The sequence below is a fragment of the Antennarius striatus genome, chromosome 20 (assembly GCF_040054535.1).
Source record: "Antennarius striatus isolate MH-2024 chromosome 20, ASM4005453v1, whole genome shotgun sequence".
NCBI classification, from domain to species: Eukaryota; Metazoa; Chordata; class Actinopteri; order Lophiiformes; family Antennariidae; genus Antennarius; species Antennarius striatus.
Genome location: NC_090795.1, coordinates 6,804,645 through 6,819,049, shown reverse-complemented (window position 1 = coordinate 6,819,049; position 14,405 = coordinate 6,804,645). Strand labels below are relative to the sequence as shown.

The following is a 14,405-nucleotide window of genomic DNA, read 5'->3' as shown; positions in this document are numbered from 1 at the left end:
CACCAGACATATAAGTCTTTCGGAGTCTTTTGGTAACTATAGCAACGTCTTTTATTTCTATTAAATAATTAAAATTGTGTTTAAAATATGCAAATGAGCAAATAATTAGTAAATAAGTTGAACAAGAAAGTAGTCTGCTTTGTACAGAGCAGAAACAAATCGGCGTCTTGATCAAACTGGGGTAGCTAAACCGTTGTAGTTTTCCGCGTGACGGCAACCGGTGATGACGACATAATTACACGACATGTAGTTCCTCTCAGGTAGTGAGGGAAAAGAATGACACATGTCCTGAAATTATTAACGTATATACAGTAATTCAAACCAGCACACAGGTGGATGCGTACGTGTGATTTTAAAGCCTTGAACTTCCGGAGTCGACGACTACTTGGCTGACGTCACGTGAGTGGTGAGGCTAGGTAGCGGCGTGGCTAATTCTCCATGTGCTCCTGCGCTGGAGTTCACCTACGTCACTGCGCTTGAAAGTTATCGGGGTTTAGATATTACCCGCAAGTGAGTCTGTTAGCCGGGAACAAGATGAAGCTCGAACTGTCCCGCGTGGTGCAGGGAACGATTCGGGTGGGTGTCCTAAAGGGGCTCGGCAAGACGGGTCAGCAGTCTCTGGAAGTACCCGCGTGTCTGCTGCACACTCCCCTCGGCACAGTGCCCCACCTCACCCAGGACACACTGCACACCCTGGGCAACCTACCCCCTGTGGCACAGGTCCCACTGTCCAGCGTGTAAGATAAAATCATCACACACACACACTACACAACCCACATGAAGAAATCTTCTTTGGGATCATTCATTCATTCATTCATTCATTCATTCATTCATTCATTCATTCATTCATTCATTCATTTATAAATAAATAACTGCAACAACTTCACTCCCCCCTCTTAGAGCTGAGCACCAGGAAGTATTGGAGGATTTTAAGGATGGATTCAGAAAGTTTTCAGGTAATTTTACTCATGTTTAATAAATCATGTGTCCTCTTTGATTCATCTGGGCTAGAAGAAAACACAATTGGAGAATAAAACGTAGAATTCTAGAAAACCAAACAGCGTTGATAAGATGCATTGTAACTTGAAATGCTATAACAATATTTTTTATTATGGTAACTTCTCATCTTTCTTTTTAACCAACTGACAAATCTGAAGTGTCAGTACCATCTATCTATCTATCTATCTATCTATCTATCTATCTATCTATCTATCTATCTATCTATCTATCTATCTATCTATCTATCTATCTATCTATCTATCTATCTATCTATCTATCTATCTATCTATCTATCTATCTATCTATCTATCTATCTATCAAGAAGACCAAAAAATTAAGGAGGAATCTCCAGGTATTTATAGCTATTTCAAGACTTTTTTCTCTCTATAAAATTGCTTGAATAGCAATATTTACCTCTCCCAATGACAGTTGAAGGATGACATGTGATTCCCTGTGTTTGTTTCTCTGCAACATAAAAAATATTTCAGTGCATTTGTGTCAGGCAGTGATCAAATTATCAAGTGAAATCCATTTTTCCTAGAAGAGGCCATTTAAAAAATATATATATAAATGATAAAACGGTACTGGTTTAAGTGTTGTGAACTCATGATGGTGCACCACGAATCACAGATCTAGCTCCAGAACTTATTGTTTTGATCTTTTTTGCCTTTATAGAAAATTCTATTTTATTGATAGCTTTTAAACTGGGATGATTAACAAAAACTGTCTCTGGACCTCTAGAGCAAGAACTGAAACATCTTACTCCAGTTGCATTCTTTTTTCTTTATGGAAAATATGTACAGTGTGTGTAATATAATCAAAAGCCACACAACTACTACTGTGTCAACACTGTGGAGTGTTTTTGTCTGCTCCATTTGCAGGTGTTGGAGAGAGGAAGAAAGTATTGGATTTTGGTCTGAATTATAGATAATGGTGATAATGTCATGAAGAAATCTTATGAAAACACCCACACCTGTGCTGTTTACGATCGGTCAGTCCCTTATTTAGAAATAACCTGTTACACAAAACACTAAATAAATCCTGTATGAATCAATCATCACCGTTGCAAAGATGAAGAGGTTACAGAGGAGGAAATGGATGGTTTGTTAAACTGTTTTCTATTGACCTTATTGTTGCTGTGTTTCACATATTCAACCTTATACTGTACATTCATCAAAATTTAAATTGCAACCTCATCAGATGAAAACGCTAGCAGACTTAAAAGTCTATGCTGGAGTAATCAGATGATTGACATGAATGTCATTTACCTTCCACAATTTATATATATCCCCAAAAGAGCTTAAGGTGTATGAACATTATTAACTGGAGAAATTGGAGCGATGGAACCAATTTGCTTCTAAATATATATTTAATGTTAGCATGATATTAAAATCTGATCATTTCTATAAGGCTGACAAAAGAGTATTTTAATGTAATTCATACAAATGTCTCAGAAAGGTGACATCATTTTTGTAACTGGTTTAAAAGTTTACTTGTGTGAAGGTGAGTGTTTGACATTAGAAGTGTGATCACTGGTGCCTCTCTTTGCATAAAGTATGAGGTGATCACTACAGAATTCAGTCATGACTGACTAATCAGAAGGAATAGCAGCTGTCACGTTTGCTCATCGGATCATTTTCCACAGTTTGCTGATGATGCTGTTCTCTTTACACTCATTCATCACATTAACACTCTGTGGCTGTGATCCACTTTTTAGAGTAGTTGTGTGTAATGTGCATCGATCTCTGTTTTGTGCTTTGTTCAGGTCTTCATGATTCGGTCCTGTACTGCTCACTTCATGACCCTGCATCACCCACCCCAACAGGCTACACCACTAACAAGGTGAACTTCAGCTTCTGCTAAAAGTCTTCTCATAGTTGTGCACTGTGTTTCTGAAGCCTTAGCTTACCCAGAACTCACGCTGCTTCCCCAGTTTGAAGTCGCTTTCTGTTGATTGTCTTAGTAGCTGCTCATAATGTTGTCTAAATGTCACTCCCTTCCTGCTGAGTCGGTGCATTTATGCAGACATTGATTAGTGCTGTTATTATCTGCACGACTGGCTCATAGGTGGAACAATTACTCCCATTACCTCTTTGTAATGTTTATACATAACAGTGAGACACGCTGTGTAAAATTGGTTGTAGCACTTTATTTTTGTTTAGCTTCAGGATGACAGCAGATTGGTTGTTATGTTCAAACTGCACCAAGGTAGCATTATACCCATTTCTTGTGCCCAGCTAAGCTAACCAGCTACTCTGCCATCAAAGCTACTGTTTTCCCTTGAATGTCTTTTTGCATTTCAACCCCCCCCCCCCTTCTGTGTCGTCATTAGACGGTGTCCGTGTGGGGCAGCGGTGGGCGGATTGAGCTGACGGTGAGCAAATACATGGCTCTCCTGAAGGCCGTGCAGCCAGACTGGTACCAGAGCATGGCAGACGGAGAGACGTGGCAAAACAATACCTCCTTGAAAAGAGTTCGGAAGTCGGTGGATCGGACTCTGGGTCACTTGGATGAGTGTCTGCTGCTGCATCAGAAATCACAGGTATACCAACACAACCTCCAAACTGTTTTCCTGTTACATCTGTGTATCAGTGATGCGCTGCACGAACACGTGGGACAGGGATTGATGTTTAGTGTTTTGTTTTGTTTTTTCCGGTCACATGGGGGCTGCTGTGCAACCGTGATACGGCTGGAAACGCAGTGAGATTAGGAGGAATAAATTTACATTGGGTACAAAATTATCTGTTGGGGTGTATGCATCAAGCATGACTAATGAATTCTACTTTTTATTTTTTAAAACCAGTGACTCTCTCCCATAATGTTAGGGTCGACTTTCATGAGTTATACACACGACTCTAACTCAGTAACGCTTCACAGGACGTTTAATACTGCATCATAAATGCATCGCTCCTCTCCCGGAAGATACGGGCATTTTTTTTTACGATGCTTGTAGTTCAGTGCCTGTATATCTTTTTTAAATGCTGTTTTTATGTACTACTTCTTGTGATTTTTCTGTTCGGCTGTAAATCAAATTTCCCTCAGGACAGTAGGTTTCAAGTTTGAAGCGATGTAGGGAAAAGAACAGAACAGAATCGTTGGTGTAATGCAGGTTATTTCACAAATCTGTGCTGATGAAACCATTTGAGCTCCGCTTCTCTCTCTGCATTTCTCCTGTTTGTGTTGTATATTTATATTCATAAGGCGTCATCAAAACCCAGATAAGCTCTGGCAAAGAAGAAAAAAACATTTCACTTCACTCCATTCAAACCTGATTACACACTATTTGTGGTGAGAAAAAGCAGCTTTAATGTGTTGTTACTCGTTCTTGTGTCTTGTTGGGTGTTGATTTCAGTATTTCTCTCTCCTCTTTTTGCTCTTCCTTCTATCTTCCATGCTTTCCATTCACTGGTTAATCACAAACTGTCTGCCTGTCAGGAGCTGGAGGGAGTGGAGGTGTTCGGGGTGGTGGAGGGAGGAGACATCCTGGAGGAGAGGCTGCGCTCGGCCAGAGAGACGGCTAAGAGGCCCGTGGCGGGATTCTGCCTGGACGGCTTCCAGTCGGGCTCCATGGACCGGACCCTGAGGACCCAACTCATCACCGCTTTGGCCAAAGAACTACCTGAGGACAAACCCAGGTCCACACTGCTTATCAGTCTGAGAGAAAATGAAGTGTTTTATTGATTACAGCTGCATGGGGTGTGTGTGTGGGGGTGCTAATCACAAACTCTAACCTGATTATTTGTTTTGAAAAAAAAAAAAAATCTCAAAATAGTTACTGACATCAAATCAACCGCAACCACACAACAGGAGACGTAAAGGGTAGGTGGAGAGACAGAGCTCATGTTTCATTATGTTGGTATCAGTAAAACAGATTTTTTTACACTTTGGTTGAATGGCTGATGCTTTTCGTACATTTAGATTACATGGACATATATTCAATTTAAGGCTGCAACAAGAATTGTTAGGTTATGTTTATAATTAATTGTTTTCATGAATCTAACACTCCAGAAAAACAGATAATCCTCTACTTGTTGATTTTTTTTCTTAGATTCTTAAAAAAAAGAGTGTTTTAAATGATAAAAAAAGGCAGGATTTAATCGTCCTTTGAACAATGAAACGACAATAGATTAGCTTTTTTGGCTATAATTCAGTTTATCATCTAAACTGAACAGATGGTTTAGCCAGAAATACATCAGGTTATGACAAATGACTTAATTGCAGCTCAATTGATAATCATAAATGTAACTTCTTTGAATAGTAGTTCTATGAAAAACAAACCAATGCAGTGTGGTTTAAAATGCAGCGACTGATGTACCTGTGTGCGATCATAGAGTAGGTTCTTTTCAATCAGTTATTATCCAGCTTTATTGATTAAAGACAACCAGCCTCCCTGCCCCAAAAAAGTAAAATAACACAAAACAACATTCGGAACCGTTGTTTTCGCGGTGAAGTCAGGACGTTTTTACACAGTAGATCAGAAGAATGGCAGGGACAAGTGTCCATGGTTTAAAACGTACGGCGTGCTGAGATTGAATAATAATTCAGGTATGGAAATTATGAGTAAGTGACAAATTAACACTGGTTGTTTTTTCCATTTTTCATAATTAATTGCGTTTCACATGAAAGTATTACTTAATTTATCAACTAGCAGAAAAGGATCTCTAGCTGGGTTGACAATATATTTCATAGTTTGTCATTTTTGGGGCTTTTTCATTGTGTGGATTTGCTGCTTCTGCCTCTTTAAGGCGTTATAAATGGAATGTCTATGGATTTCAGGCCACTGGTGGAGTCAGTTTAAACACACCACTTCAGGCTCTGGCGGAGCAATAGACTCTTCCTGCTTCTGTCTGATTTGATCTAAATAGGAAGGATTATCCAATGATTATAAACACATTTGACACTAACTGAATAAAAACAAATTTTTAGTTGCAAGCGATCCTGACATTTAGATTAAAACACTCAATACTGAATATTACTTCTAATCGGCATCTTCTGAAGATATTAAAACGGGCCTTGTTGTGTGGGACCGGAGCGACGACGCTGGCAGAATAAACAAAACATACTAAACTTTTGGTTTTCTCCCAAGTTCACCAACCAGTAGCCTCTCAGAGGCTTTTGGCTGTAATCTGTCCCACATGAGCGCTCCTCGTCTGCTGGAGGTGATGGAGGGCTCTGACAGCGGCTCTGAGTTATGAGATAGCGCTTCCTACTGGAAAGTGGAGTGGAGTCATTATCAAATGCTAAATTCGGCTTGACCCTGACGCCTGCAGGCAGAGAATCAGAGGGAGTGTGTCTGCTGGGGACTTGTTAAGAGGGTGGATGTGCTGCTGGTGCCTCCTCTGACTGTAATATGTTCTGTATATTACGTTCACACTAACCCTGACCCTGTGTACTTTCCCTTGGTGTGTCGCTGTCTGCTGATTGGTGGCTGTTTGTGTGTGACTCCCAGACTGCTGCAGGGCGTCGGGCAGCCTGATGAGGTGCTGGCGTGCGTGGAGGCCGGCGTCGACCTGTTCGAGAGTCACTTCCCCTTTCAAGTGACGGAGCGAGGCTGCGCTCTGAGCTTCAGCTTCGATATCTCTTCAGACCCGGAGCTCGCAGGTAGAGCGCCCCCTTCAGGTGTGGTGAATAGACCAACACGATGAAACAAGGTTCAACTGGGTGGATGGATAGATAAATAGTTTTTATTATTAGTGATTTTACTTTTTTGTGTAGTACAGCCATATATTTATGTTTGAACAACATTTATTTACTTTGAGCTGTCCTAATCTTCCCAGAATCCCTCTACTAACACAATTTTTCATACTCTGTTGAGTTTGTATTCTGTGAGAGACCTGCTTTCTCATCCAGCTTACATTATTTAGATCTCTATATTTTGAGCTTTTATGTCAAGACACAAGGAACTTTTATTCTGAATTTAAAACGGCATCTGCGAGACATTTTAATAATTTGGCACAACTTCTGTCACCTTAATCATTTTGCTCCTGTCAGCCCTAATGACCCTTCAGGTAAAGCCACCTTGCCGAAAGCCATAAAAAATTTTTTTTTTTAAATATAAGGAAATACTAAAGAAAAACCGGAGCACTGGCCACATCTTTTGAAAAGTAAGTTCAATATATACACCTGGAGCTATCTGACATGTCATAATGCAATTTGGGAACTCGCCTTTGGGAGTCTGCCTCGCCATAATAAATTGGATGACAATGAAGTGTGATGGTTTTTGCATCATTCCTACGCATATGCAAGAGGTGGCAGTGAGAAAAAATATCCTTTGTCTTAAATATGCTGAGATTTCAGGAACAGGAATGTGAATCATTGAGAGCAGAGAAAATGAAGCTGGTCATTAATCTTAGGGAGCTGCTTAAGGCTCATTTTCTATAGGAAGCCCCTGTGAAGTTGAGTAGTGGACCTATAGAGATGCTCCTACACAATTATATTCGTTAATCTCAAAGCAAAGGGATTCCACATAGAATTTGGAGAATTATCTTTTATCAGACTTGTGTCGCTCTGTATAAAGACCATACTGAGTGTTGTCAGTAAATGAACAACCCTCTGTCTGCTTTTAATTTGCCGAATAACGAGACAAAGTCTGACTGCCGTTAGAACCAGTTTCCACGACTGGCTCAATAATTGAAAGAGAAAAGAGCCAACTGGCCCTTAATGAGTAGGAAAGAAGTGTTTCTATAGCTGTGAGTGTTTCATTAAGGGAATTATTTTGCATTAAATTCTGAATGATCTAATAGATACGGAAATTTATGTGTGTGCTTTTTGTTGGTGTGTAGTAGCCGGTGTGCATTTTTGCTCAATTAAAATAATTGGATTTAATATAAGTTCAGTCAGTGAAATAAAATCAATGGTGTATCTCACAGCAGCTCCAGTAAGGTAACAATTAAACCCATGCTTCTTGTTCTGGTTGTTGTCCCAGATGAAAGGCTGAAGAGGTGCTATGGAAAATGTTCCGACCGGGACCTCTTGAGAACTTTGTGCTTCATTAAAAAGTTGTTAAAGTCATATGATTGACAGTGAAGGTTGGTATCCTGCAGCATCGAGTGTCAGGCAGCATTAATCGATTCTTCACAGAGAGCGAATTGGAGTTCAGAGAAGGCAAGAACAATGATGGTGTCAGGCTTTAAGAGAAATTCGAATTCCCCTCTCTGTAAATTATATGGCCCCATAGGGTTAGGGAGGGGATTTGAGGTATTTCTTGACATAACACACCATAATACTAAAATACCCCTTTTCTTCCTTTAAACTTCTTTGTTTCTCTAACTTCAGAACTTTGTTGTCATCATGTACTGTCTTCTCCCATTGCCCCACATGTTCACTGATTTCTACAAAGTCAAGATGCAGCTAAACTCATAAACAAGAATTCAACGATATCACTGTAAAATAACGACTTCAAAATTGTGTTAGTAGCACGCCGACTCATAACTCTGTCATTTGTGATGTTTTGTGGAGGAGGGTGATAATAAGGGGTTGTTTTTTAGGTGTTGGGTTTGCCTCTTAGTTCCAGTGGAGGGAAGTCTTGTTGTTACAGCAAATCAGTTTAATACTTTCAGCATTGTTTAGTCCATTGTTCATATCAGTTTAACTTTAGTCATTTTAGTTTTATTTTGTTCCATTTATTGCACACCGAGGCATACAGACTGAATGATTCAGTCTGAGTCTAAATAAACTAGTAACTAACCTGTTATAGAACTGGTCCCTTCACCAGGTCACGGCTACAGCAGTTTCAAGGGCTTTAGTCATAACTGTTCTGTACTTACAGCTCTCCCTTACAGCGAACACCCATCCCCCGTGAGACAGACGTGTGTAGTCAGAACAGAATTAAAGAATATGCTGGTACATAATTTTATCATAACGGCTGAAAGAACAAAGGACACTGCATTGTTTAAAAGGGGTCAAACTCCAGTAAGCGTTCCCGTTTTATTTTTGCCACAGGGGCTGATGGAGTGCTGCGGTTCTATATATAGGGACGTATCTTCAGCCGAACAAAATGAGATTATGGTGTGAAAATGGGGTGTGTTGGGATTTATGAGATGGATATATATTTTGGCAGTTCTGGAGCTGAACGAAAAGAAGGACACAGCGGGGGGGACGCTGCAGAACGGAGAACAAGATAATCTGAAAACACAAATGACACCCTTTGAGATCAATCTCAACGACAACAGGTTTGTGACGGTTACTGTAAAACCCCCAGAGGGTTTTATAAACAGCAGTGCTTGCAGAATATTTTCTTCCAGTAATTTGCATTCAGGGCATCTTTTCTTGAAGTGTACCGTAACTGTTTTACACTTCCTCCCAGGTTCAAGGATGATTTCAGGCCCTTGGTAGAGGGGTGTGGTTGCTATTGCTGTGCCAACCACCAGAGGGCGTACCTGCATCACTTGCTGGTGACCAATGAGATGCTGGCTGGGGTCCTGCTGATGATCCACAACACATCCCACTATCACGGTTTCTTCGAAGCTCTGAGAAAAGCTCTGGCCTCTGATAAACTGGACCTACTCAAGAGACGGGTGCTGGAGAGAGGCGGACGGACAGAAACAAAGGATTAAGACCGATCGGAAGAGATAGCAGAGGGATTGATGTCTCTTGTCTCTCTAAAGTATCACTGGAAGTCTCAAGTAATTAAAGCAGAGCAGATCTAGCTTTTTCCAGTTTCCAGTCAAACTGATGCTGTGATGATGCAGAGACCTGGAGATTGAATCACTCCATATTGTATATTACAAAAGTTATGTATTCGAGAGGGGAGGGCGGCGACAACAGAGCAGATAAAGAAAACTGTCTGATGTTTGTGTCCTGGTTTCACACCAGGACCGTTCTTTTAAGGACCCATATTGATCAGAGCTGCTAGCAAGTCGACACAAAGGGCTTTGGTGGCTTAAGAGGAGAAGGAACTTGACAGGAGGTCAGGAGGAATCTGGGTAAAGAAAGAAATGTGAGGATGGATTGTGGTGAACTATCGAAGACTGAATCCTTGTGTGAGTCCCACTGCAGTCTGCAGTCAGCCGATGACTAATATCTACCGGACCCATTGACATAATAAAATAGACTGGAGGGAGAACTTCAGTGACCACTTAGAGGAAGGAAACAAATGAAAACATTAAATTTTCTCCTGTAATATATTAAAATACTTACATCTATAGTAAGGTTTCCTTGAGGCTTTTTTCTTATTATCATTTTATACTTTAACTGGTCTGTCGTCAGCACACATTTGTCATTTAGTAATGTTGTTTCCATGCATAATTCAATAAATTGAGCTTCTCACATGTGCATTGAGTTCAGCATTCACATGTTCTCACTAAACCAGCATGTATGATGGGATTGTGAATGAACGAGTAGACGTGGTGAAGGTTGCCTGCAGGTTCTCCTTGGGTTTAACTGAGAGTTTGAGCTGACAGCTCCACCATTCCGGCTGCTGAGGCGGATAAAGATCAGATAAAGATATAGGTCTCTACTTCCTCCTCATGCTGGCTGTTTGAAGGGGATGGGGATATAATTGACTCAGACCGTGGCAGTGTCTGTGGGGGACACAAGACCAGGAGAGGAGAGGGTGACAGATTTATGGAAAAGCAGTGGGAATATCTATCTTTTCTGGTGACATGCTTTAATTATGTTGAGCATTATAAAGACGTAGGTTTGAGGATTTGCTGATACCAATAAGTGAGTGTTGGTCATAAATAAAAAGAGCATCACAGACAAGTTTTAAATCGGGCACTGACCTCTAGCCTGTGGCTTTTACCCCCCCTTGGATTAGGTAGTGAAAATAGAAAATGTAATTCACGCAGTGCGCCGTTTTCCATGCAATATCACTGTTATTTTATATGCAGGAATTCAGTAGCTAATATTTCTTCTTTGAATTGATGTTTATTCATCAAAATTAGAATAAGTGCACAGTCTGTAAATATCACTGTTTAAAAAAACACTTCAGTTTTGTTATTGCAACAGTTAGGCTCACCTCAAACTGCTCTGGACGACTGCAGTCCAGCCATTATTCACGTTGAAATATTTATCAAGCCGATGACCTTCAAGTGTAAGATAAAAGGAAACACAATGATGAGATATAGCATCGGGAAATAGAATAGCGATAAAGGTAAGCAGATGGCAGGAAGAAGCTTTAATACACCCCCGGTGTACATCGAGTGGCTGGAATAAGATCAAATAGATTGAGAGGATGTGAACGATATGTTAAAGAACAGGCAGGATACACCTGAAGGGTCGACTGTTCACACACACATTACTAAACATGACAAGGACAAAGTACGCAGAAACACTCATCCATCCATCCATGACCCTGGTCTCTGCACAACATTGATAATCTCTCTCTCTCTGACATTTGCAATGATGTTTCAGGTCACCAGTTGATTTTAAGATCAATAGTCACTCTCTAGTTGCATCTGTTTTTGGTTTTCACCAGATCCTAAAATAGAAATCAGTTGTTTTTTTTAGAACAAAGCAGAAAAAAATCAGCAACAAGCTATTCTGATTGAAAAGCCTGTGGCCCAAAATAAGTAACGTAGAAGATGTTTAAAAAGCACCATAGAGCCGAACTACAGTGTCTGGTGATGATTGTGTGGATTTATCACACTGATGGATCAGCCCATTCACATTTAAACCGGCGCTGCCTGAAGGAAACCAATTACAGAGGCATTTCTTGCACTGTGGTGGAACATTCTTCTTAATTTGGACATTTACAAGTATTAAATGCAGATTTTTTTCTCAATATTATGTCCAGTTTGCATCTTTATTGTGGGGGAGGATTTAGTTCCATGAAAAACTTTTATTGGTGGATAAACTGAAAGCAAAGCTCGTATAATCACATTGGCAGGTATTTCCAAAATTCCATTTAAAAAGTCTATTAGCTCTTGTCTGATTCTCCGTAGGGTGGCGCGGAGGTGCAGCAGTACAGCTGATGGTTAAGTCCCCTCTCTGTAGGCTTCGTCTTTCCACCTGAAAGGACTCTGACATAGTCAGCAGGTGGCTCTCATTTGTTTCAACCTATTATATAGATGGAGAGCAGTTTTCAGATTGGGCTTCGTATCTATTTCTCCATTCTGCTGTACGAGTATGCATTGTGAGCCTTGCCTCACTTTATTTCACACTTCCCACAGCAGCCAGATTGTTATCTGCTGTCGCTGCAGCGCAGCATGAAAAGCAATGAAGTCAGCTGTTCTCCCAAAACAACACAAAGTCTTATAAAGCCAGAGGGGCGAGGTGAAGTGGGTGTTATCACGGAGGAAATGACGGCCACAGAAGGGTTTTATCATTGAGGGATTGTGTTGTCAGTGCAGAGAATCCAGACACTTTACAGGATTGTGAAAGCATCAGTATTTGTCACGTTGAGAGGCAAGCGTATGTGATGTCTTGAAAGATTTATATCATTGATTTGACAAGCTGCCATGAGCCACAGCCATGGATCGATTATTTAACAGGGTAACCAGACATACCTCGGAGGCCACCTGAGTCCGTAGGGAGCCAGGGTTTGTGATTGTTAACATTTCTAACAAAGACAGACAAAAGGTTCACAAAGTGTTTAGAGATGAAACAGGTCCAAAGAGCTGCAAAACATGAAAAACAAAGACTACAAAAAGGATAGAAAAGGATTATGAAGTTTTTAAATTAAGATAAGGTTGAAAAAAAATGATTAAAAAACAAAATTATTTCAAAGAAACACAAAAGAGTTGCAAATAGAAACAAATTAGACACAAAATAACTTGTCAGAGGCACAAATGACTCAGAATAAATAACTAACATTTACTTAATAGAGAAATGAAACAACGACAAATTGGCAACAAATGACTTGGAGGAGGCACAAATGATGGGAAAGAGGATTAAAAAAATTACAAAATAGACACGAAACACCTTCAACAGAAAAACAAAGTGAAGCTACGGGACAACAAACAAATAACTCGTGTCAGTTTGTTGTCTCTTGGCATCACCTGTTCTGAATGTCTTCCTCTTCTAGGATGAGGGGTGTGCGGGGAGGGGGGGGGGGCTCCCTCTCCCTGTCCCTCTCCCCCACCATCAGCCAATCAGAAACCATCACTAATACATAAACTTGCAATGTGACGACACCTCTGTCACCTCTGTAGCTTTTGACCCTCTTCTGTGTTGCCACGGTAACCATGAACCAACACCAAGCAAATGCCGTTATTCAACCTACATTGATAGCACGAGATGGAATTCCTTATTAGGGCGCTGATGTACCTCATGATCCCTGTATTCATTTAAATCATCTGACAGCGTTCACAGCAGTAGGGATCTGTTCCCCATCACACCCCCCAAAGGAATATTCTAACAGGGCTCTGAGCATCATAATACATATGTGTAGGTTAAAGTACTCTGCTGAAATATAGAGAGCTCATAATACATTAATGTCTAGAATTATTAGTTAACATAGCTCAAGACCGTTTGCCCTGGTGGTGAGTGGTAAAAGCAGGTAGAACAACCAATGCAGTCAGGAAAATGTAAGATACTTTATCGTAGCTCCTGAACTTTACTGGACTGAAACAGCAAATGTTTGTGTAGTTCATGTTTGTTAGTCCATGTCAATAATGATAAGAATGATAAGCAGCAAGTTTTTACATCTGTTTGACAAAAAGCTTTAGTCTATAATAGATTTCTGTTTCCTGAGTAACCATAGTCCAAGGCTGTTAATGTTTGTATCAGTTTCTGCGCTATTGCTATGACGATAATGTAAATACATTATTTATCATCTAAAGTTGTTGAGTTTCTTTTACAGCTATGAGAAAATGGCAGAGCTTATTCATTTATGGGACCGACAGAAAAAATATTTTCCAATGATAATATGTAGTATCTATGTGATAATATGCATCTATGTGACAACAATATTTTTTATAATACATGAAGCAAAAAAAAATAAATCTCAATTTTAGTGAAAGAGTTGCTTGAATTTATCATCATGCAGCAGAAACTGGTTTGCACTGAGGTCAAATACTTTCATGAAATCTCAAATTGGATTAATTATCATCACCGTATTCAAACAGTGAGGTGGGAATTGCATGATGATTTGATTATTGATAAAAATTTTGATGTATTAATGAGAAATAAATCTTTCTAATAAATCTCTACGGTATCATACCCAGAGCCTCCTAGGCAGAGGCTTTGGGTTTCAGCAGTGTTTTATTATTTGGTATCATTCGAACGTGTTGAGTGTAAACTAGTTTCAAGAAAACCACTTTTATGAAATCTGCAGGTGGAAATAAGAAAGACAAGCCACTAGTAATAGAAATCCACCTCTTCACCAGAGAAACTGATAATATCCACTCTTCTTTTTGACTCACAAATCCTTCACTTCCTCTGTGTGGGCACAAAAGAAGCGTGGCGTGCTGCCAGCTTAGCTCAAAGGAGTTGAGGATTTTTCTTGACTGGGAAAGTTAATTGTG

At 40.1% G+C, this 14,405-nt stretch overlaps 1 protein-coding gene across 2 annotated transcripts; it reads left to right on the top strand.

The window, feature by feature from the left end:
* The first annotated feature begins 215 nt into the window (after positions 1-215).
* qtrt2 (queuine tRNA-ribosyltransferase accessory subunit 2) lies at positions 216-10,251 on the top strand. 2 transcript variants are annotated; one of them, XM_068343778.1, is made up of 8 exons: positions 216-737; positions 901-956; positions 2,765-2,841; positions 3,332-3,541; positions 4,435-4,634; positions 6,449-6,618; positions 9,059-9,170; positions 9,305-10,251. In XM_068343778.1, exons 1-8 carry the CDS (start codon positions 535-537, stop codon positions 9,552-9,554), a joined length of 1,278 nt encoding a protein of 425 aa, XP_068199879.1. In that variant the 5' UTR covers positions 216-534; the 3' UTR covers positions 9,555-10,251. The 2 variants fall into 2 exon arrangements, with proteins under 2 accessions (XP_068199879.1, XP_068199880.1); XM_068343779.1 differs by having other exon boundaries at positions 224-737; positions 6,449-6,600.
* The last annotated feature ends 4,154 nt before the right edge of the window (positions 10,252-14,405 follow it).